The sequence below is a fragment of the Grampus griseus genome, assembly GCF_964374135.1.
Source record: "Grampus griseus genome assembly, chromosome: 2".
Classification (NCBI taxonomy): Eukaryota; Metazoa; Chordata; class Mammalia; order Artiodactyla; family Delphinidae; genus Grampus; species Grampus griseus.
In genome coordinates, this window is record NC_139018.1 from 85988405 (window position 1) to 86013098 (window position 24694).

The 24694-nt window shown below is 41.8% G+C and overlaps 1 protein-coding gene across 1 annotated transcript in view; it reads left to right on the forward strand.

The window, feature by feature from the left end:
* The window catches only part of STARD9 (StAR related lipid transfer domain containing 9), a gene marked incomplete at its 5' end in the record, with an annotated part of 130965 nt that overhangs the window by 68228 nt on the left and 38043 nt on the right, over positions 1–24694 (forward strand). The window contains 9 exon segments of the mRNA XM_082648352.1: positions 11255–11324; positions 12756–12828; positions 15525–15592; positions 16662–16759; positions 17178–17387; positions 17553–17650; positions 18787–18864; positions 19289–19360; positions 22779–22958. Coding sequence (XP_082504478.1) covers positions 11255–11324; positions 12756–12828; positions 15525–15592; positions 16662–16759; positions 17178–17387; positions 17553–17650; positions 18787–18864; positions 19289–19360; positions 22779–22958 — 947 coding nt within the window.

Below are 24694 nucleotides of genomic sequence, written 5' to 3' on the forward strand. Positions count from 1 at the left end.
CTGCAACGTCTCGCCGGCCTCTGCCGCCGCAGGCCGGCCCCACACTCCGTGCCCCTCCCTAACCCCGGGCCTGAGTGAGCCAGAGCCTCCGAATCAGCGGCTCCTTTAACCCCGTCCTGTCTGAGCAAAGAACAGACGCCCTCCGGTGACCTACACGCACAGGCGGGGCTAAATCCAAAGCTGAGCCCCTGGGAGCTGTGAGAACAAAGAAGAGAAAGGGAAATCTCTCCCAGCAGCATCAGAAGCAGCGGATTAAAGCTCCACAATCAACTTGATGGACCCTGCATCTGTGGAATACCTGAATAGACAACCAGTCATCCCAAATTAAGGAGCCGTGTGGATGAAAGGCTCTTGGTGCTGCAGCCAGGAGTCAGTGCTGTGCCTCTGAGGTGGGAGAGCCAACTTCAGGACACTGATCCACAAGAGACCTCCCAGCTGCACATAATATCAAACAGCAAAAATTTCCGAGAGATCTCCATCTCAACGCCAGCACCCAGCTTCACTCAACGACCAGCAAGCTACAGTGCTGGACATCCTATGCCAAACAACTAGCAAGACAGGAACACAACCCCACCCATTAGCAGAGAGGCGGCCCAAAATCATAATAAGTCTACAGACACCCCAAAACACACCACCAGACGTGGACCTGCCCACCAGAAAGACAAGATCTAGCCTCATCCACCAGAACACAGGCACTAGTACCCTCCACCAGGAAGCCTACACAACCCACTGAACCAACCTTAGCCACTGGGGACAGACACAAAAAACAACAGGAACTACGAACCTTCAGCCTGCAAAAAAGGAGACCCCAAACACAGTAAGATAAGCAAAATGAAAAGACAGAAAAACACACCGCAGATGAAGGAGCAAGATAAAAACCCATCAGACCTAACAAATGAAGAGGAAATAGGCAGTCTACCTGAAAAAGAATTCAAAATAATGATAGTAAGGTTGATCCGAAATCTTGGAGATAGAATGGACAATAGAATGGACAAAATGCAAGAATCAGTTAACAAGGACCTAGAAGAACTAAAGATGAAACAAGCAACGATGAACAACACAATAAATGAAATTAAAAGTACTCTAGATGGGATCAATAGCAGAATAACTGAGGCAGAAGAACGGATAAGTGACCTGGAAGATAAAATAGTGGAAATAACTACTGCAGAGCAGAATAAAGAAAAAAGAATGAAAAGAACTGAGGACAGTCTCAGAGACCTCTGGGACAACATTAAACGTACCAACATTCGAATTATAGGGGTTCCAGAAGAAGAAGAGAAAAAGAAAGGGACTGAGAAAATATTTGAAGAGATTATAGTTGAAAACTTCCCTAATATGGGAAAGGAAATAGTTAATCAAGTCCAGGAAGCACAGAGAGTCCCATACAGGATAAATCCAAGGAGAAATACGCCAAGACACATATTAATCAAACTGTCAAAAATTAAATACAAAGAAAACATATTAAAAGCAGCAAGGGAAAAACAACAGATAACACACAAGGGAATCCTCATAAGGTTAACAGCTGATCTTTCAGCAGAAACTCTGCAAGCCAGAAGGGAGTGGCAGGACATATTGAAAGTGTTGAAGGAGAAAAACCTGCAACCAAGATTACTCTACCCAGCAAGGATCTCATTCAGATTTGATGGAGAAATTAAAACCTTTAGAGACAAGCAAAAGCTGAGAGAGTTCAGCACCACCAAACCAGCTCTACAACAACTGCTAAAGGAACTTCTCTAGGCAAGAAACACAAAAGAAGGAAAAGACCTACAATAACAAACCCAAAACAATTAAGAAAATGGGAATGGGAACACACATATCGATAATTACCTTAAATGTAAATGGACTAAATGCTCCCACCAAAAGACACAGATTGGCTGAATGGATACAAAAACAAGACCCATATATTTGCTGTCTACAAGAGACCCGTATGCTAACACATATATATGGAATTTAAGAAAAAAAAAATGTCATGAAAAACCTAGGGGTGAAACAGGAATAAAGACACAGACTTACTAGAGAATGGACTTGAGGCTATGGGGAGGGGGAAGGGTAAACGGTGACAAAGCAATAAAGAGGCATGGACATGTATACACTACCAAACGTAAGGTAGATAGCTAGTGGGAAGCAGCCGCATAGCACAGGGAGATCAGCTCGGTGCTTTGTGACCACCTGGAGGGGTGGGATAGGGAGGGTGGGAGGGAGGGTGACGCAAGCAGGAAGAGATATGGGAACATATGTATATATATAACTGATTCATTTTGTTGTGAAGCTGAAACTAACATACCATTGTAGAGCAATTATGCTCCAATAAAGATGTTTAAAAAAAAAAAAAAGACAGTCTTGGCCCTTAAAGAGATTCATAATTTAGAAGAATAATTATTACAAGATTAAAAAAAAACTTACCTAACACAAGAGAGAAGTAAACATTTTGCTTCTAAAACACTGAATTTCTCAGGAGACCAGTTTTATTTTAATTCATACAAAAAAAAAAAAAAAAGATGAATTACTAGAAAAAAAGAAAAAGACATCTTAGTTATAAGCCCAAATTCTTCTTTATTAGATTCAAAAGATATAAAATTTGTAATATTGTTGTAAAGGTTTCTGTACCTGTCTCATCGCACATCAGTAACTGTTTGAGAACTGGCTCCAGTCTGTGCAGCAGCTTTGAGAAGCACTGCCTTAGCAGGTTAAGGGAATTCTCTTTTTTATCTTAGTTTTCTAAGAGTTTTTATTTTTATTTTATTTTATTTTTTCGGTACGCAGGCCTCTCACTGTTGTGGCCTCTCCCATTGCGGAGCACAGGCTCCGGACGTGCAGGCTCAGCAGCCATGGCTCACGGGCCCAGCCACTCCGCGGCATGTGGGATCTTCCTGGACCGGGGCACGAACCCGTGTCCCCTGCATCGGCAGGCGGACTCTCAACCACTGCGCCACCAGGGAAGCCCAAGAGTTTTTATTTTTTAATTTTGAAACAAACTTTTGAAAAAATTGCAAATATAGTATAAAGAACATTATTTTTACATTTTTAAAATTTTTGGCTGCATTGGGTCTTCGTTGCTGTACGCGGGCTTTCTCTAGTTGCGGAGAGCAGGGGCTACTCTTTGTTGCGGTGCATGGGCTTCTCACTGCGGTGGCTTCTCTTGTTGCGGAGCATGGGCTCTAGGCGTGCGCACTTCAGTAGTTGTGGCACGAGGGTTCAGTAGTTGTGGCTCGCAGGCTCTCGAGTGCGGGCTCAGCAGTTGTGGCGCATGGGCTTAGTTGCTCCGCGGCATGTGGGATCTTCCCCGACCAGGGTTCGAACCCATGTTCCCTGCATTGGCAGGTGGATTCTTAACCACTGCGCCACCAGGGAAGTCCCTAAAGAACTTTTTTACTTGAACCATTTGAGAGTAAATTGCCAACCTAATGACCCTTACCCCCGATTATTCTAGGGTGTTTTTCTTTCAAACAACAATGTTCTCCTGTATAGTTACAACACAACCATCCAAATCAGGAAATTAACTTTGATGCATTGCTACCATCTGATCCTTAGAACCCATTTAAGTTTCACTAATTGTCCCAGTAGTTGTCCATTTGAGAGTTAAGGGTTGCCTTTGGTTAGGGTGTCTCTCTAGTGTTCTCCAGTCTGGAAGGCTTCTTGGTCTCCCTTGACTGTCATGAACTTGATACCATTAAGTGGTGCACAATTTTGATGTGTCCCATTACTCATGAGTTTTAATTTCCTCACTTAAGGTCATATCTGCCAGGCTTCTTCACTCTGAAATTGCTGTTTCCCTTTTGTAATCAACAAGTGTTTTTTGTGGGTGCGGTCCTGTGAAACCATGTGTGTGTCCTATCCTCATCTGACATTCAGTTTATTTATTAATTTATTTATGTTGGCATAGACTCATGGTTTCTTATTTTATTGAATGAGTCGCCTTCTGTTACTACTATTTTTTATTTTGATGCTCCAATTATTCCAGATTTAGCCAATGGAATCTACTTCAGGTGTGTTCCTGTGACATTTTGGCATATCGCCATCATTCTTTGAGCACTTCCTTGCTTTCTGACAGGAGATGTTTGAGGTTCATCTGCTTTCCCTGCCTCAGTCTTTGAATCAGCCGTTTCTCCCAGGAGCCCTGGTTCTTCTTTTTTTTTTTTTATTTGTAGTATAGTTGATTTACAATGTTGTGTTAATTTCTGCTGTACAGCAAAGTGCTTCAGCTATACATATATATACATTCTTTTTTAATATTCTTTTCCATTTTGGTTTGTCTCAGGATATTGAATATAGTTCCCTGTGCTAGACAGTAGGACCTTGTTGTTTATCTATTCTATATGTAATCTGATCCTTTTTATTGGAGAAAAGTTTTTGGAAGCCAAGATCTAAGTTCTAGGTATGCTCATTGCTTTTGAGATGCTGCAACTCCTAGTCCTTCTGAGTGGACGGAGCTAATATATGTTCACACCAGTACTTCCAACTGCAGTCCAACACAGCAGGGTTCATTCTGGATTTCTCCCTTTCCAGATTTGTAATTCCTTTATCCAAAGGTGGAAATGCTTCTTTGATCGATCCCTCCACCCCCATGTGTAATTAGTTTTGTCATTGCTGTCCTCTCTCTTATGTGGATGCCCGCCTCACCTGGCTGTGCCTCTCACCACAAGAAGCCATGCTCACCGTGCCTGCATTCCAGCGCTCCGTGCAGGGCTGCCTGTCCCCACCCCTCACTGTGCAGGTACCTTCCATACCCTTCTTGGTCTTGGTATTCTTTTGCTGGGCCACCTCCTCACGCCAACTTAGAAATCTTGTTCCGCTGCCAGTCCCTCTGTGGGGATGCCTTTTTCTCCTTGTTGGGCCTCTGGCTTCTCACGGCAGGCTGCCCCCACACATGGGTAGCCTGCTCACCTTCCCCGGGCTCCCATGCCCTGCACTGGGCTGCCTCTGTGGGGACGCTCTGCTCAGCCCATCAGGCTCTGACTTTCTGTGCTGGGCTGCCACCCGTGTCATCCCCTCCTCACCCCACTCTCACGCCAGGCCTTCCCTCTGTGGGGACGCCCTCCTTATTCTTCTCAGGCTCTTCACCCTGACGTGGTTGCCTGCCTTGCTCTGCTCCACGTAAGGACTTTAGGACTAAATTGTTCACGAAAGGGAAATGGAAGGGGTTCTAGGAATTTTTAAAAAAACATAAACAGCCATTGAATTTTTAAAAAATACTTATTTATTTATTTATTTTGGCTGCGTCAGGTCTTAGTTGTGGCATGCAGGATCTTCCGTTGCAGCAGCCGTGCTCTTTGTTGTGGTGCATGGGCTTCTCTCTAGTTGTGGCACGTGGGCTCCAGAGCGTCCGTGGGCTCAGTAGTTGCAGCGCATGAGCTCCAGAGCACGTGGGCTCTGTAGCTGTGGCATGTGGGCTCTGTAGTTGCAGCATGCAGGCTCTCTAGTTGCGGCACGTGGGCTCAGTAGTTGCAGCACGCAGACTTAGTTGCCCCGCGGCATGTGGGATCTTAGTTCCCTGACCAGGGATTGAACCCCCATCCCCTGCATTGGAAGGAGGATTCTTTTTTTTTTTTTTTTTTGTGGTACGTGGGCCTCTCACTGTTGTGGCCTCTCCCGTTCCGGAGCACAGGCTCCGGACGCGCAGGCTCAGCGGCCATGGCTCATGGGCCCAGCCACTCGGCAGCATGTGGGATCTTTCTGGACCGGGGCACGAACCCGTGTCCCCTGCATCGGCAGGCGGACTCCCAACCACTGTGCCACCAGGGAAGCCCTGGAAGACGGATTCTTAACCACTGGACCACCAGGGAAGTCCCTGAATTTTATTTGCTTTATATATGCTTGTCTATATTGTATGATTTGTGTCCTTTGTCCTGTTAATAAGGTGAATTACACTGATTTTTGAATGCTATAGCAGTCTTGCATTCCTAGCATAGACCCAAGTTACCTGTGATATATTTTCCTTTGTATATACTGCGGAATTTGGATTTCCAGTGTTTTGTTGGGAGTTGTTGCATGTATGTTCAAGAGTGAAATTCTCCTCTAATCATCATCTTCCTTGTCCTGTTTTTCTTCCTCCTCCTCTTCTCTTCTTTATCCTTCTCTGATTCTCCATTTTCCTTCATCAGGGTTAAGTATAAAGGTTATGTTTGTTTCCTAAAATGAATTGAGAGATGCTGAAAGACTTCTTGTAAGATTGAAAGACTTTCTTTTTTCTGAAAGACTTCTTGTAAGATTGGGGTTATTCCTCCTTAAATATTTGGTGGAATTTGCTGGCAAAGCCTTCTGAGTCTGGAGGATTTTTTGATGAGAAGGTTTAAGATTATAGATTTGATTTCTTTCAAATATTCTATTTTTTATTGCACCAATTTTTGGTAAATTGTATTTTTCTAAAAAATCCACTTCCTCTAAATGTAAGACATGTATCTGCATAAAGAGTAATATCCTCTTACGCTTTATGTGTAAGATGACTCTTTAAATGTAGGATCTCTTTTTTCATTCCTAACTGGTTATCTATCCCTTGTCTCTTTTTTCTTGTTCAATTTAAGGACTTATTAATTTTATTTGTCTTTTCAAAAAATCAACTTTTGGTTTTGTGGCTTCCCTCCACTATAAGTTTATTTTGTATTTATTAATTTCTGTTCATATTTTTGTTATTTTATTCAGCCTTTCCTTGAGTCTAATTTGCTGATTTTTTAACCTTTGTAAGTAGATGCTTAGCTTGTCGATTTTCATCCTTTTTTCTTTCCTAATATATTTTACAGCTATGAATTTTTCTGTAAATATAACTTTAGCTGCACTGCACACATTTTAATGTGTAGTATTTTTATCATTATTTAGTTTAAAATTGTATGTAATTTTCATAATGATTTCTTTTTTGACCCATGGGTTATTTAGAATTGCATTTCTTAATTTTCAAATATTTGGAGATTTTATAGTTCTATTTTATTATAGGTATCTACTTTAATAGAATGGCATTCAATGAACACTCTATATGATTTCATTTAAAAAATATATATGTATAACAATTTGGTTTGTGGCCTAGCATATGGCTAAGTTTTGTAAATTTTCCATGTGTTCTTAAAAATAATTATGCAGTAGTTGGGTATAGCATTGATATAATACTATTTGTCAAGTTTGTTATTTGCATTGCTTAAACCTTCTATAACCCTATTGATTTTTTTTTTGCTTGTTTTATGAGATAATAAGAAAGGCTAGTTAAAATTTCTTGTTATGACTATGAATGTCTTTTTCTCCTTTTAATCCCAGCAATTTTTGTTTTATATATTTTGAGACTATTATCATGTGCATACAAAATTAGAATGATTAAATCCTCTTGATGAATGCTTCTGTCGTTTTGAAGGATCCCTCTTTATCTCTAATAATGCTTTGCCGTGAAGTTTACTCTACTTTGTCAGGAATTACTATAACTACTGTAGCTTTCTTTTGGTTAGTGTTGGCATTTTAATCTTTTTTATACTTTCTCCCTTTCTATATCCATATGTTTTAGATGTGTGTTTTTTTTTTAAATAAAATATTTGGCTTTTGCTTTGTTTTATCTAGCATCACAATTTTGGTCTTGTGATTTGAGCATACTTCAAGCATATTTTGGTCTGTTTATTTTTAATATAATTACTAATTTTATTTGGGTTTAATTCTGTTACATTGTGTTTTCTCTTTACATTGTTTTATGTTCCTTTTTCTCTACTTTCATGATTTTTGAGTTGGTTAATTTTTAAAATTATCCCATATTTCTCCTCTTTTAGCTTACTGTTTACACATTGTCTTATTATTATTTTAGTAGTCATTGTAGAGATTACAGCATGGGTCATTGACTTATCAAAGTCTAATATTGTGGTCTAAACTTTTTTTTAAAATCTCCTACCTTCTGTCTGGTATTTTCCTTCAGCTAAAAAATAATCTTTAGTATTTCCTCTAGTGTGGGTCTGCTGTTTACAAATTCTCTTGGTTTTCAGTTGATTGAAAATAACTTTATTTCTTCTTTATTCTTAAAGGAGAAGTTCACTAAGTATAGAATTTTAAGTTGGTGGTTATTTTCTTTCAGCAATTAAAAATTATTCCACTGACTTCTGCCTTCCATTGTTTCTGTTGAGATGTTATCTTAGTAATTCCTTTAAGGTTTTTCTCTTTGTCTTTGGCTTTTAACTGTTTAGCATGAAGTGCCGAGGGATAGATTTTTTTTTTTTTTAATTGTGTCAGGCTTCCTGAATCTGTGGTTTTACATCTTTTTTTGCAAACATTTCTGAGCCATTACTTCTAACATTGCTTTTACCCCACTCTCTCCTTTTGGAGCTCCAGTTACAGGTGTGTTATGTATACTTTATGATTCTTACCCTCTCTTATATAATGCTTTGTATCTTTTGGCTCTCTGTGCTTTATTTTGGTTGTATGATTCTGACATATGTTCCTGTTCACTAATAGTTTTTTTTTACTTTTTTATAAATTTATTTATTTTATTTATTTAGTTTTGGCTGCATTGGGTCTTCGTTGCTGCGCATGGGCTTTCTCTAGTTGCAGCGAGCGGGTGCTACTCTTGGTTGCAGTGTGCGGGCTTCTTGTTGCAGTGGCTTCTCTTGTTGCGGAGCACGGGCTCTAAGTGTGCGGGCTTCAGTAGTTGTGGCACGTGGGCTCAGTAGTTCTGGCTCGCGGGCTCTAGAGCGCAGGCTCAGTAATTGTGGCACATGGGCTTAGTTGCTCCATGGCATGTGGGATCTTCCCGGACCAGGGCTCGAACCTGTGTCCCCTGCGTTGGCAGGCAGGTTCTTAACCACTTCACCACCAGGGAAGCCCTCACTAATTGTTTTTTAAGCTATGTCTAACCTGCTGTTAAACTTAGATACTTAGATGAGAAACTTAGATGAGTTCTTTTTTTCACTTACAGTAGTTCTTACTTCCCAAATCTACATTTGATCTTTTTATTATAGTTTCCAATTTTCTCTGAGATTTTATAATCTTGTCTTTAGCCCCTTGAAAATAGTAAGCACAGTTACTTTAAAGTTACTGTAACTCCAATATCTGGATCTTTCTTAGGTCTCTTTCTATTCCCTATTATTTTTGCTGGTTTTCATTTATGTTGTCAGGTCTACTTATGTGTCTGGTTTGTTATAATTTTGTGCCAGACAGTATTTGCTAAATTGCTTATAGAAGTCATTTATAGGTCTAGAACAGTGATATCTGCCAGTACAGAAGACTTTTATTTATTTGTGCCAGGTTCCTGCACACATTAGTGATTCAGAATCACATCAGTCCAATTTAAGGACTGAGAATGTTCAAAGCTGAGCTGTAATCCCTTCAGAGGCTATTTACTTCTAATTAATTCAACCTTATTCCTGTGTTTTAACCCTTTGGGTTTCCAACCCAAAGATGTGGTGTGCCATAGGGTCCACTCCAGGTGGGCTGTGGACTGCAGTCTGTGTCTCCCTAGACCTGTGAGTTTGTCAAGAGAACTGCTGTCAGCCACTTCTCCTCAAGGTTTGGCAAATGCTCTCAGAGGAGAAGCGTCCCCAAATGCCGGCCTTATCTCTGTGGACTTCCATCCTCCCCCAGTATATAGCCTGGAAATTTTTCATTGTCTCATCATCCCTCTGTGCCTTCACACTGATATCTTTTATATTTTGTCCAGCTGTTTCTAATAGTCTTTAGCAGAAGGGTTGGTTTATATTATGTAATTTGCCATTACAGAAAGCAGAAGGTCTCTACCCTTGGTTATTTTTTTATTTTTATTTTTTTGGCTGCGCCGGGTCTTAGTTGCAGCACACAGGATCTTTGTTGAGGCATGCAGGGTCTTTTAGTTGCAGCATGTGGACTTCTTAGTTGTGACATGCAGACTTCTTAGTTGTGGCATACGAACTCTTGGTTGCGGCATGCATGTGGGATCTAGTTCCCTGACCAAGGATCAAACCCGCACAGAGTCTTACCCACTGAACCACCAGGAAAGTCCCTATCCTTGGTTAAATTTTTAAAATTCTTTTTATTATAGAGAATTTTGAACATTTTGAACAAAAATAGACTAGTATAATGTACCCCCATTTCACAGTAACCCATAACCCAATAACCCTTTGCAAATTCTGCCCTGTCCACATTCCTGTCCACATTCTATATTATTCTGAGGCAAATTCCAGATGTCACATCAATTCATCTAAATATTTTAGTATGTAGCCCTAAAAGATAAGGTATGTCTTTTTAAAAAATCATACCCAAAACTATTATCACATCTAAATAATAGTAATAATTCCTTAATATAAAAAATCCAGGGCTTCCCTGGTGGTGCAGTGGTTAAGAGTCCGCCTGCCAATGCAGGGGACGTGGGTTCGTGCCCCAGTCTGAGAAGATCCCACATGCCACAGAGCGGCTGGGCCCGTGAGCCATGGCCGCTGAGCCTGCGCATCCGGAGCCTGTGCTCCACAACAGGAGAGGCCACAACAGTGAGAGGCCCGCGTACCGCAAAAAAAAAAAAAATCCAGTCAGTGTTCAAGTTACTTTGCTAATTTTTAGTGTAAGTGTGTTCAGCTCATCAGCCCATAAATTTACTTTGGTTCCTGAATCTCTAATACAGAGATTCTCTAGCACAGTTGTGAAGGCCTTTTTTGACTTGGTGGGTAACCAGCCATAAAGATTTACTTTCATGCCCTTAAGCTCTCTTTACCTATCTAAAGCCTGCCCATTCTACAGTGGCTAAATTCAAGTCTCACTTCCCCCATGGAGCTTTCCCTGACCACTCCTCTGATCTCCTCAGCATTTATTATCTTTCTAGTCCTGTGGCACTTGGCCATATTATCTTGTATCATAAAACTTCTCATGATTGTAAACTGTGGGAGGATAAGGACATGTGTACTGTATGGTTTGTATGTCAAACCGAGTCCGCCATTTTGTGGGGCACGTAGCCCTTGTCTGCCTCAGGAATTTTGTGAGGGCCAAATGAGGTAATTTATGAGAACTTTTCTTATAACCTATATAGCAAAATTGTAAGGAATTGTTATTGCTATTCTTTTCATTGTTGTTAGCATAACCGCTACATGAATTCTAGACTATAATGGCTGTGTGGGCAGAGACCTATGTTCCCAGAGAGACTGTCACAATGCCTGACAGTAGGCTTCCAATAGATATTTGTTGACTTAATTTATGATCTGAATTAAGTTGTTCCCTCATTCTTGTCTGTCAACTGATATGAAATAGGATGATAAATTTAATTACCTACAGGATAAGGTTAAACTTTGCCAAAAATTTTTAATTTCTTTTTTCCTCCTTGCAAATTGGATAGGTTTATCTCAACACGTAGTTACCAGCTATAAGCAAGTAATTCAGCTCTTGGAGGAGGGAATAGCAAACAGGTAACAGGTTTGTTTGTCCTTGTCATTCTTTCAGTCTCATTCTTATTTCCTGTGTTCTCCTCCCCCTTCACAGTGTGTACTCTCTCTGCAGCTCCCCACATCCACAATCAGCAGGCCTTTCTCAGAACAGAAGTGTACCCAGTGCAGGGGGCAGTGGCTGAGATCTAGTGCTCTTCTCACTAGTGGTGAAGCTGGAGTTTGTTTTGGGTATAATAATATTAGGCAGTAAGCCCAGAGTATTACTCTATGCTTTGTCTTATAATACACGACTTCTGCTGTTTTTCATCAAAGAACAGATTCTTGCCTGCACTGTCCTCTCCTTGATAGAGGTGATATACTTTAATATAGTTTATATATAGTTTAAAATGTTTCAGAAAACCATTTTTCTTCTAGTTTTGCATACTGTAAAGGTTACTCAAAAAAAGACTGTTTTGAATCTGCTATGAAATACTATTGACTCTCCTGAAACCTATTGTAAATTGTGATAATACTCTATTTTTAGTTACTATAAAATACCCAGAATGTCATTTTACACCCCCAAAATAGCCTTTTTTACCTGAAAAAAAAAATTGGGGGAATTTAGAGTCTTCTGCGTACCCTATTAATAACACGTCTGAGCTCACTGAACATAAAGGAAGAAATTTAAATTTAACATTCTGTTCCTTGGCTTTCGTGGAACTGTTCTGGAGGCACTTGCTTCATGTTTTCAGGGTACCCTGAGCTCCTTGATCTTTAAGTGTCAGGCCTTACCTTGTCCTTCTCATCCTTGAATAAATCAGCCTCTAGGTTTTGACTCTTTTCTTCAATTCTGTAACTCCTCTGAGAACAGAAGTCAATGAGTTGGTCTTAAACTGAGGCACGATTGACTTAGATTTAGATGAAGGGAAGACTCTTTTGACTTTAAGGGTCAAGATTGGAATGAATCTTTCAGGGAGCCTATGAATTCTACCTGGCTTAAGCATGATGTTCATGTAATTCAAGATCTCATTTTAGCCCTTTCTGGCACTATAAAGTTAATATTCTGTGTTTAATCATGACTTACTTTCTCTGTCTTTGAGCCTTCTTCTCCAGCAAGCTCTCTACGTCCATTTGTCTTATTTAAATGGGTCTGTTTTAGGGATATTCTTACAGGTTGATGACTCTTTAGTATCACGCTTTCAACTCTGAGTTTTAACTTCTATTGCTTAAAAAAAGTTCTAATTGTGGTTTAATATGAATCTACACTCGCTTTTATTCTCAGATATCAGGACCTAGAGCACTGCTCCTGCCCTCTTGGGGCCACTCTCCTAACAATAACAGACTAAATAACGTGTGTTTCATGATCCTCACTTGTGAACCTCAGCACTAACATCTCTTGTGTTCCCCTTGGATCCTTAAAGATCAACATGCATAAACAATCCTTGTCCTAATTTTCTTCCCTTATATACACAGAATCACAGCAGCAACGCATGTTCATGAGGCCAGCAGCAGATCCCATGCCATCTTCACTATCTACTATACGCAGGTTGGTTACCACTTATATTTGCTTAGATTTCTTCCTTTCATTGTCCCTTTTGACTGATTTCCTGTCTTCCTTCCTATTTCTTTTTCTTTCTTCCTACCTTGCCCTTTATAGGTCCTCTGATATGACCTAACATTATAAGTAGGACCTACACACAGTCTACTAAGCTACACATTCAGAAAGCGTAGAGGCATTTCATAAAGACTAATCAAAATATCTTTGACCTACATTTTACTTTTAACATTTCAAAGTACTTTAATATCTATATGATCAGTCTGGGCATTTAAAATGAAAATAAACATTAAAATTAAAAAGTAGGGACTTCCCTGGTGTGGCTCAGTGGTTAAGAATCCGCCTGCTAATGCAGGGGACATGGGTTTGAGCCCTGGTCTGGGAAGATCCTACATGCCACGGAACAACTAAGGCCATGTGCCACAACTACTGAGCCTGCACTCTAGAGTCCGTGAGCCACAACTACTGAGCCTGCGTGCCACAACTACTGAAGCCCGCCTGCCTAGCGCCCGTGCTCCACAACAAGAGAAGCCACTGCAATGAGAAGCCTGCGCACCACAATGAGGAGTAGTCCCTGCTCACTACAACTAGAGAAAGCCCGCGTGCAGCAGCAAAGACCCAAAGCAGCCAAAAATTAATTAATTAATTAAAAAAAAAAAAAACAAGAAACTGACTGTAAGGGCTCCACATGTTGGATTCAGCATACAAAGACTTCCAAGCAACTAATATAAATACATTCCAAGAGCTGAAGGAAACCATGTTTTAAAGAATTAAAGGAAAACATGATGATAATGACTCTAGGGAATTTCAATAAAATGATAGAAGTTATTTTAAAAGGGGGAATTCTGGAAATGTACAATAACAGAAATGAAAAAATCACTAATGGGACTCAAGTGCTGATTTGAGATGGCAGAAGAATTAGTGAAGTTGAAGATAGACAAATAGAAATCATCCAATTTGAAGAAGAGTAACTGAAGGAAAATGAACAGAGCTGCACAGACCTGTGGGACATCAGGTGTGTCAACATAAGTGTAATGGGAATCCCAGAAAGAAAGAAGAGAAAATAGGCATAAGAAAAAATTGAAAAATAATGGCCAAAAACAACTGCCAAATTTGTTGAAAGTCTTTAGTGTACACTTTATTCAAAAATTAACTCATACTGGATCGTAGGCACTAATGTGAAACCTAAAACAATTAAACTCATAGAAAATAACATGGGAGAACATTTGTGACCTTGGATTAGGCAAAGTTTTTTTAGATATGGCACTAAAAACACAAATTGAACAAAAGAACAAATTGAAATTTGGAATTGGTCAAAATTTAAAACTTCTGCTCTTCAAAAGACACTATTAAAAGAAAAGCCACAGGGAGAATTTATTTGTAAAACATATGTCAGATAAAAGACTTGTATCCAGAATATATACAGAACTCTCTAAACTCAATAATAAAACAACTCAAAAAAATTGGTTAGAAATTTTGAACTGATACTTAACTAGAGAAAATATACAGATGACAATTAAGCACTTGAAAAGATGCAAACATCATTAATTATTAGAGGAATGCAAGTTAATACCAAATGAACTATCACTACTCACCTTTTAAAATAGCTAAAATTAAAAAGAATTATTATACTAAATATTGGCAAGATTGTAGGACCTGGAGTTCTCATACACTATACTACTGGTACAACAACTTTGAAAAAGAATTTAATAGTTTCTTTAAAAATTAAACATATACCTACCATATGATTCAGCCATTGTGCTAGGTATTTTCCCAAGAGAAAAGAAATCATATGTCCACACAAAGACTTGTACACAAATATTCATAGCAGCTTTATTTGTAATTGCTCAAAGCTGGAAACAACCCAAATGTCCATCAAGAGGTGAATAGATAAACCATGGTACATTCATACACTGGAATACTACTCAGCAATAAAATTGAACTTTTGACACATGCCTCAACCTGGATGAATCTCAAAATAATTATGCACAGTGAAAGAAGCCAGACATTGTATGACTCATCTGTGTGAAATATCCTGAGAAGACAAATTTATAGAGATTGAAAATTGAGTGGTGACCTAGGGCTGGAGATGGCAATGGAGATTGATTGCAAACAGACTTGGAATTTGGGGAGTTATTGGAAATATTTTAAAACTGGATTTTAGTGATGGATGCACAACATTAAAATTAAGCAACAACAACAAAAACCCCATATTGAATTTTTTTAAAAAAAGGAAAGGTGGTTTTGCTCTTGAGGGCTGGATGCCCCTGGATAGAACAGAGAGAGGCAGAGTCCTGCCCAGCAAGTTAACAGGCTGTGACTCTGGTTAACAAGAGACAAAGCCCCATCATCCGCTCCTCCAAACCTACTATGGATCTCTACTGATGGGCCAGAGCCTCCTGGAGAAGAGTTGAGCATTTACCCGGTAAACCGTGCTAGGGAGACTTTGTTGGGGGGTTGCCCACCTACCCTATGGAAGTTTTGCTCACATTTTTAATGATGGCAGGACTCAGGGCTTACTGATTGTCAGATATTGAGAGCTCATCTGGTTCAGAACACATTAGAATACAGATTTCTTGAGTGAGTTGGCTAAAAATCCGAATATCACCTTGGTTAGGAGGGTGTCATGGGAAAAAAACAACATATTGTTCCAAGTGACAAGCTTTAAATATCTTTTCTCCCTTTAGGCAATCCTGGAGAACCACCTCCCCTCTGAAATCTCTAGCAAGATCAACCTTGTGGACCTAGCAGGCAGGTAATTAGGATCTCAAAGCCAAGTGGAATTACTCCCTTGACAATGACCTTGTTCTTGCTCATTTTACGGGGAATAAACTTTTCCCCACCTTTTACACATTTCAGTCATCCTGAGAAAACTACAAAAGAAACAAATTGTTTGAATACTAGGTTAAGAAACTGTAGTTTTCCGAGGGCTAAAAAATTTTATGTTAGGGGTTCTCAATCTTAGCTGCCCATTAAAATCACCTGGACCTTTTAGAGCTCCCAATGCCTAGGTTGCACCTCAAATCAAATAAATCAGATTATTAGTGGAGTCAGAAGGAGTGCCAGCAGTGTATAGCCAAGATTGAAAACCAGTGCTCTAAGTAGAGGGGACTGAGTTAGCGTGCTTTTTTCCTTTGACCTAATATTGATTTTATGCTGCTCTACACATCTCTCAAAAAAAAAAAAAAAAGGTTTAAAAAATACTGTGGCATTGGGGATCAGATACTGCCTTTTAAGTATTAGAAGGAAACATGAATTGTACTCATTTACATATCCAGAAAGAAGAAACTCTCAGGAATAATGTGGTCAGAAAAAAGTGTAACATGAAGTAAGGCATATTTTCTTATTTTAAAACTGCTAAATAATTAATATGGTACACCACTCCCTTAAAAGCTTAAGTGCTTTCTGGAAGAAATTGTATCAGCCAACTGGAAGTGTGTATTTCTAATATTTCACATTTACTTAAATAAGGAATTTGAAACCATTAATGACACAGCATAAAGCCATTAATATGTGAAATTAAAACAAAAGGGGAATTGTATATACCAAAAAACTATGTTGGTATCATTACTGTGAATAAGTATTAACTCAAAATGCTCTGGCAGCCAAATGTAATGAATTGTTTGATTTTTATTGCCTGAGAAGCAGAAGGATGCCAGTTTGTTACATGATGGTAACATTTTTTCTGGAACTGAATTCTAAGGGATTTATTATGTGGACCTTTTACACAAAGTGCAACATAATGGATAGTGTTTCTCAACAGCATTGTAAGGATAGTGTCTTCTTGTTCACTTTTGTTTCTCTTTTCATCCACTGTGTTTTAGTGAAAGAGCAGATCCCAGTTACTGTAAGGACCGGATTACTGAGGGAGCCAATATCAACAAGTCTCTTGTGACTCTGGGGATCGTCATCTCCACCTTAGGTATTTTGACGGTAGCCTGGATTATCAGAGTGGGAGGGGGAGACTTTGAAAGATAACTCATATGTTTTCATTTTGTCAAAATGGAGTAGATACTTAAAAGGTTCTTTCTGATAAAGTTTACCTTCTGGCTTTGGGCATGAAAAATTGATATTTGTAGTTTTTGAACACAATGTGACCATCATCCTACCACTTTCATTCCAAAAAGAAGGGAAACTACAAAATTGTTTGGCTTAAATATTCCATCTCTTGAGTCCAGAGTCTAATTCAGGAACCATACTTAAAGCATCCAATCATAGGCAGAAAGGGATTAGGAAGTGTGATGCTAAGTCTGCCTTCTCCAACCATTGCTTTGTTTTAATGCATTTGTTTCGTAATTCCTTTTTTTTCTTCCACTTTTATTATTTTTTTGTCTTTTAAGCCCAGAACTCTCAGGTATTCAGCAGCTGCCAGAGCCTCGGCAGCACAGTGAGCAATGGTAGTGACGGTGGGATCCCTAGCTCTCCTTCCAGGACCAGCAGTGGAGCAGGACCTTCCCAGAGGCAGTCTTACATCCCCTACCGGGACTCTGTGTTGACCTGGCTGCTGAAGGACAGCCTCGGAGGCAACTCCAGAACCATCATGGTTGCCAGTGAGTAGGCTGCTGGAGCTGCTTCTGTGTTGAGACTGGTGCTCTGCCACTGCTGCCCATTTCATCAAGGGTCTCAGACAGCCTGGGCGACGGCAGCAAGGCCAGTGGTCATGGGCTGGGTTGGAAAGGCGTGGCGTGTGTTTTAACCTTCTCCTTCTACCCCAGCTGTGTCTCCTGCACACACTAGCTACAGTGAGACCATGAGCACGTTGAGATATGCATCCAACGCCAAAAACATCATCAACAAGCCACGGGTAAATGAGGTGAGACCTTCATTTGAAGTCCTGGTCTGGTACAGCAGTTTACTCCAAGTTCTCCTTTTTTCCTCTCATTTGATTTCCTTCTCTTTGTACTCACCCCAGCTGCCAGACTTGTTCTCCAAATGCCGAGGGAGTGAAATTCTTTCTTTCAGTGTCATACCGTTCTCTCATATCTCAACTGGCTTCATTCAGTTGCCTTTTTTGAATAATTTATTTTAGATGTTTATCTAAGGCCATTGGTCTTAAGAGCCCTTGTACACTGTTGCCACTCGAGGAAAGATCATTTAAAAGTGTCTGTGTTTACTGCCTTTATTCCAAGTTTATGTTGCTCTGTGCCTTTTTTCATATGCAGATTGCAGTGCCGTCTCTGTTTTGGGTAAAAGTTGCATATGAGGAATCCTTTAGTCTTGAAAGCTGAATTAATAATGAGAATATTCCAAAAGTTCCTCATCTACTTTGCAGTTTCGGTGAAAAGTTCCAGGGCAGGGATCACAAATGGGTGGCCCACATACAGCCCATTTATGGACTGTTTTAAAGGGCAGTGTAGGGACTTCCCTGCGGTCCTGTGCTTAAGACTTCGCCTTCCAATGCACGGATGTGGGTTCGATCCCTGGTCGGGGAGCTAAGATCCCACATGCCTTGCTGCCAAAAAACCAAAACATAAAACAGAAGCAATACTGTAACAAATTCAATAAAGACTTAAAAAAAATAAAGGGCAATGTAATTTGTCAGGTACTAAGTTTAGTCACACTCAATACAGGAAGATTAGCACCTTACATGCTCTGGCATTTGTATTGTATTACCTACCTGACCTCCTGCTCTAGGCAGTGATTCTCAGACTTTAGTGTGTATCAGAATCACCTGGAGGGTTTGTTAAATCACAGGTGGGCCCAGCCCTCAAGAGTTTCTGATGAATAGGTGTTGGGGCATTGCGGGAGTGGGGGTGGTCCACAGAATTTGCATTTCTCACAAGTTCTTAGGTGAAGTTGCTGCTGATCCTGGGACCACACTTCGAAAAGACTGCCCTAGAAGTTACTCCAAAGGAGTAACCCGCTTCTTCCAGGCTAATTGCGATTAGCATCTCACAGCCATTCGGGGCCTGATATCAGTCAGTGGTGACCGAGTTCTCTGTGTTTCAGGATGCAAACGTGAAGTTGATCAGAGAACTCAGGGAAGAGATTGGAAGACTGAAAGCCATGCTGCTGAGCTTTGAGCTGGTATGTGGGCAGTCAGGACTTTTCTGTCCTCCAGAGCCCCTTCTCTTCTGCAGGGTATCTGAGCCCTGCTGCATTGTGTTCTCAGTCAGGTGACGCTTGTAGAGCAGAGGCCAGAGATAGGATGGTGATTACTCTGATTACCTGTGTAGTTTCAGATGGGGTGGGCACCCTCTCACTGTGTCCTCTCTGCTGTCCAAAGGGCATTTTCCTGAATGGCCCTTGTTCTGTATGTGGGCAGATACGGGGAATGGGGCCCTCCAGAAAAAATTTCCTTGAATTCTCCTTCTTTGTACCAATCTGAGCCCAACTACTTAGGCTTCTGATTTGTTTCTGCTTTTAACGATAAAGTCTTTCCTTTATCTGCATCTTTTCCTTCACAAGAGTGAGGGTGGGACCCATGAAGCACATCTCTCTCTTTGTGCAGAGAAACTTCCATTCATTGAATGAGGGAAAGGATGAAAATCTGAAGGAGCTGGCTCTCCAAAATGAATTGAAGGTGGGTCTGTTGGGGAGACTCAGTTGTGCTTCACATCACCTTGGAAATAGGTCTGACCTCACTCCATCATTCCTGGGCCAGAACTGCTCCCCCACCAGGACAGAGAGGTTCTGTATAGAGACAGCCTTTGTCTCCATTGAGCCTTGGTTGGGGGATGTGTTTGTCATAGGACTGGTGACTGGCTTTCTGACTCTGCTTTGTTTTCCCAGGGGATCATGATAACTCCCTTCAGATAGTGACAGTAGCCTAGGAAAAAAATTATTTTCTAGTAAATAAGTAAATCAATGACATGTATTCATTGGACATCAACTAGGTGCTCAGCACAATGCTGCAGGAGATACAAAGAAGTCCCTGCCCTCAGATGGCTTGCAGTCTAGTTGGAAGCACATTTAGAGAATGATTAAATGAAATAACTTACGTGAGTTAGACGTAAAGAGCTTAGGAAGGAAGAAATCAAATGTGGCTTGGAATTTTCAGGGCCAGCCTCAGTGCTGCAGTTGGAAGGCAGAGAACTTGAACTAGACCTTGGAGGATGGATAGGGTCTGTTAGATAGGGAGATGGGCAGAGGTATTGGGGTGAGGGAGGGATAACAGAAGCAAAGCCATGGAGGTGAGAGAAGGGCTGGTGTGAGACATGTGGACACACGGAGTGTGAGGGCAGCGAAGCTGGCTAGGATATGTGTTCCTGGTAGAGAGGAGCGGAGGGGAGGGGAGGAGAGGTCCAGTTCAGGAGGTTTGAACTTGACATGAACAGGGTTACTCACAGCTTCTTGAACCCACTTAGTGACATGATAAAGGAGTATATTGGGTAAATTAATATGACAGTTGCATGTAGAATGGATTGAGGGCTGGAAGCAGAGAGATCAACAAGGAAAGAGACTGTTGTTGTGACCCCATGAGGGTGAGGACATTTTGGGAGATTGAATCAAATGGTGATTCCCAGAGACTTTTTTTTTTTAATCACTTGTGTTAAGTTTTTTTTTACTTTGTTTTTTTTGGCCGTGCCACACGGCACGCAGGATCTTAGTTCCCTGATCAGGGATCGAATCCGTGCTCCCTGCATTGGGAGCACAGAGTCTTAACCACTGGACCACCAGGGAAGTCCCCCAGTGACATTTAAAAGGAAGAAGTAGCAGGCATTATTTGGTGACAGGTTAGATTTAGGTCTTGCAAACAAATGTCCCCATTTCCAGTACTCTACTGCATCATCCTTATATGTTATTAAAGTATCCTGGCTATGTCAATATTTTGTTACCCAAACTAAACTTTAGGACTACTTCACATATCCAGAAGTTTCTCAAAAATTCTGTATTTAGCTATATGGTCTGATTTTTGGTTCATTCCAGGCACATTAGCATTTTTACTTTATACAGGCCGGCAGACCTGGACTTGAACCTGCCGCTTGCTAGTCTTACAACCTTAGGCAGGTAGGAGTGGGTGATGAAGGCTGGCCAGAGGGGAGGTGTCCTCTGCAGCACCTCCAGGGGGATGTGCCCTGCCACCTACCTCTGCCGGGGCCCAATCCAACCCAGCCCTTCACGGGTACCCTGTAGTTTTCAAACTTCAACTCAATGATTATAACATTAAAAAGAATGTTTCAGGAATTCCCTGGCGGTCCAGTGGTTAGAACTCTGTGCTTCCATTGCTGGGGGCGCAGGTTCGATCCCTAGTCGGGGAGCTAAGATCCAACACGCTGCGTAGGGCAGCCCCAAAAAAGAATGTTTCTAGAGTCATAAAATACTTGTACCTAAACTTGGCATGATTTTTTTCCCCTTAAGTTTTCTCTTTATGAGAGAAGGACTTAGATGAATCTAGTTCCTTTTCCTGGTCTTCCTCAGTTCTTCCACTCCCAAAAGAAGCTTCCTGCCTTGATAACAATTTCCACCGTAAGAAATAAAAAGGACCCTATATTCAACATTGTTCCTTCATGTTTCCCAAGTGGGCTTAGCTTAAGGCCTCTAATCCTTGGTGTGTTTATTTTTAAAACTCTGTTCCTGATCCATAGTAAGCCCTCAGTGTTTTTTTAAATTGATTTTTTATTGGAGTATAGTTGATTTACAATGTTGTGTTAGTTTCTGCCGTACAGCAAAGTTAATCAGTTATACATATACATATATCCACTCTTTCTTAGATTCTTTTCCCATATAGGCCATTACAGAGTATTGAATAGAGTTCCCTGTGCTGTACAGTAGGTCCTTATTCGTTATCTATTTTATATATAGTAGTGTGTATTATATATGTCAATCCCAAGCTCCCAATTTACACCACCCCTCGCCCTCAGTGTTTAATAACATTAGTTATTACTGTTGTTATTTTTTTATTGTGTGGTAGTTCAGACCAGTTTCATAGCCTTCATTCTCCCTGGGGAGACCCGTCTTGGTGCTTTGTTGGTTTTTGAGGTGCATACAAGCTTATATTAGAATTCAAGGTGCTGCACCTTGGGAAAGAAGTTCACAAGAGGACTCCCAGTATGGATCACATAGGAGGGGGGGTGGAAAGAGGGGAATTTAAACATATCAATAGATATGTGACTCAAATCCCAACTAATTTTTTTAAATTAATTAATTTATTTTTGACTGCATTGGGTCTTCGTTGCTGTGTGTGGGCTTTTCTCTAGTCGTGGCGAGCAGGGGCTGCTCTTTGTTGTGATGTGCAGGCTTCTCATTGTGGTGGTTTCTCGTTGTGGAGCACGGGCTCTAGGCACACGGGCTTCAGTAGTTGTGGCATGTGGGCTCAGTAGTTGCGGCTCGCGGGCTCTAGAGCGCAGGCTCAGTAGTTGGTGGTGCACAGGCTTAGTTGCTCCGTGGCATGTGGAATCTTCCTGGACCAGGGATTGAACCTGTGTTCCCTGTATTGGCAGGCGGATTCTTTTTTGTGTGTGTGGTACGCGGGCCTCTCACTGTTGTGGCCTCTCCCGTTGCGGAGCACAGGCTCCGGACGCGCAGGCTCAGCGGCCATGGCTCACGGGCCCAACTGCTCTGCGGCACGTGGGATCCTCCCGGACCGGGGCACGAACCTGTGTCCCCTGCATCGGCAGGCGGACTCTCAACCACTGCGCCACCAGGGAAGCCCAGCAGGCGGATTCTTAACCACTGTGCCACCAGGGAAGTCCCCAAATAATTTTTAAAAATAACATTTATGGTGCTTTTTTTTTTTATAAAAACAATACATGCTCATTGCAGAAAAATTTAAAAATAACATTTATTGAGTTTCTATTTATAAAAGTAACAGTTGCTTTTTGAGGAAAACTTAGAAAACAGAGAGAGCTCACAGAGGTGCAAGGGCCCATGTGCGGACTTGAATAGTCACGGGGAGGAAAGTGAGGAAGTGATGCCGTGAGGAATCGGGCCAGATGGCGCTGAACCGTTCATCTGCTCCCTGTACTGAGTGTCCAGGACCACCTCCTCTGTCTCCTCAGATTGACCAGCTGACTAAAGACTGGGCCCGTAAGTGGAACGAGTGGAAGGCCCTCGTGGAACATTACAGAGTGGACATCAACAGGAGGAGGGCTGGGCTGGTCATCGACTCCAGCCTGCCACACCTGATGGCCTTGGAGGACGATGTGCTCAGCACAGGTGTCGTGCTCTATCACCTCAAGGTGAGCAGGCGGGCGGACGCACCCCCCCCCCCCCCCCCCCCCCCCCCCGGCTCTCCTTAAGCCGTTGGCCCCAGAGGTCAGGGAGGGAAAAGCCGCAGAGCTGCCCTCAGGTGTGCCCTCAGGAAACTGGGCCTGCCAACCAACTGCGATCTGTTTTGTTTTTGTATGAATACAGAAGAAGACTAGTAATCAGAACAATCATTTGGTTTTCAGCTGCTGCCACTGTCTCTCTTACTTTTGTTCTCTATGCCTAAATTTCCTTGTTTTAAAGTAAGAATAATGCTGCTTGTATTCCTTATCCGGCTTCCTGAAGCACAGGAGTGCAGTCATGGAGGTGAAATCCTAACCTCGAAATTCCGGCAGCACTCCTGAGCGCTCCCTGCAAACACAGGCTGCTCACAGACGGCTTTCAGAGGCTAAAGGGATCAAAAGATCTGAAACGGTTCCCTTTCCGTACTTTTCCACTTCATTCAACCCCCCTTCTCCATTACTAGGTTTGCCTGGGAAAGAAGAGAGAAAAGAGGGAGTAGATTTAGGAAGCTTCAAGAAAGTGTGCAGGAGTCCAGAGAGCTGGGGGGTGAGGGGTGACCAGGGCGTGACATGCAGCCACCCACAGAAAATAGAGTGTTGCGAAGGCCTTCCACAGAGACCTCGCTGCCCTGGTTCTTTGTCACCTGGAGGCCAGGGCCTCACTTCTGAATGAAGTGTTTTGAGGGTTAGTGACCCATGTAATCCCATATCCTGTCCTCATCAAAAGTGTCCCACTATAGAAGGACAGTCCCCATGGATGGCTGAACATACCTTACATGGCCCAAATCCCTATGCTCACTGAAAATCCAATCTTCATTTTGATAATTGTCCCCAGCACGTTAAACTGACATTTAAAAGGAACAGAGTTTATGGGGATGTGTGACGCTGCTGTCATCCCTGGAGAAATCAGATTGCTATTGCTGCAGTACATGTGGTGGGGAGATGTCGGCACGTCTCACACATTTAGAAAGTCTGTGTTCTGAGGATAAGCCCTCGGGGAAGTTGTCAGACACTGAGCCTCCCAGACAGAAGGTTAAAGTAGCTTCTTTTTTTGACACGGTGTAAATCATCTCAGTGAAAATGCCTCAGGCAGAAGCGGCTGTTACCTTAATAACAAATCTGAACACCAAAGGCTATCAATCGTTCCATTTGTCAGAACCATGGGGAGAGGTTGGAGGTCAAGGAGAGACCAGATGGATTAAAATGCTCAGTATTTGAGTAGAACTGGTCTGATATACTGATTGGAGGTGGAGTGAGTGGATGAAGTTAGACATCAAGTGGCAGAGCTTAGGGTAGCAGCAGAGGGCTGAAGGATGATGGGGAGATTGAGTTGGAGGCCGGAGATGGACGATGCTGGAGTGCTGGTGTCCTGGCCAAGTCAGTGCACTGGGGGTCACGCCCTCCCTCATGTTCTGGACGTGAACCTGGGGAAACAGGATTTCAGTCTACTTCTAATCATGGCATTTCTGCAGGTTTTGTACCCATTTCCCCCCTTTTTGTTTGTTTAGATCCTGGTTTGGGTAGTAGTATAACAGTAGTCACTCAAGATTCTCTGTTTTTATTTGCTAACTTGGTTCCAGACCCAGAACTGGTCCCTCGCAGTGGCCTGGGAACTGTTTGCCTGAGTCACCTTGGGAAGCACCTTAGGTGGGGAGCGGGCAGCAGGAAGGGAGGGTGGAGCAGGTTACTGATATCCTGGACTTCAT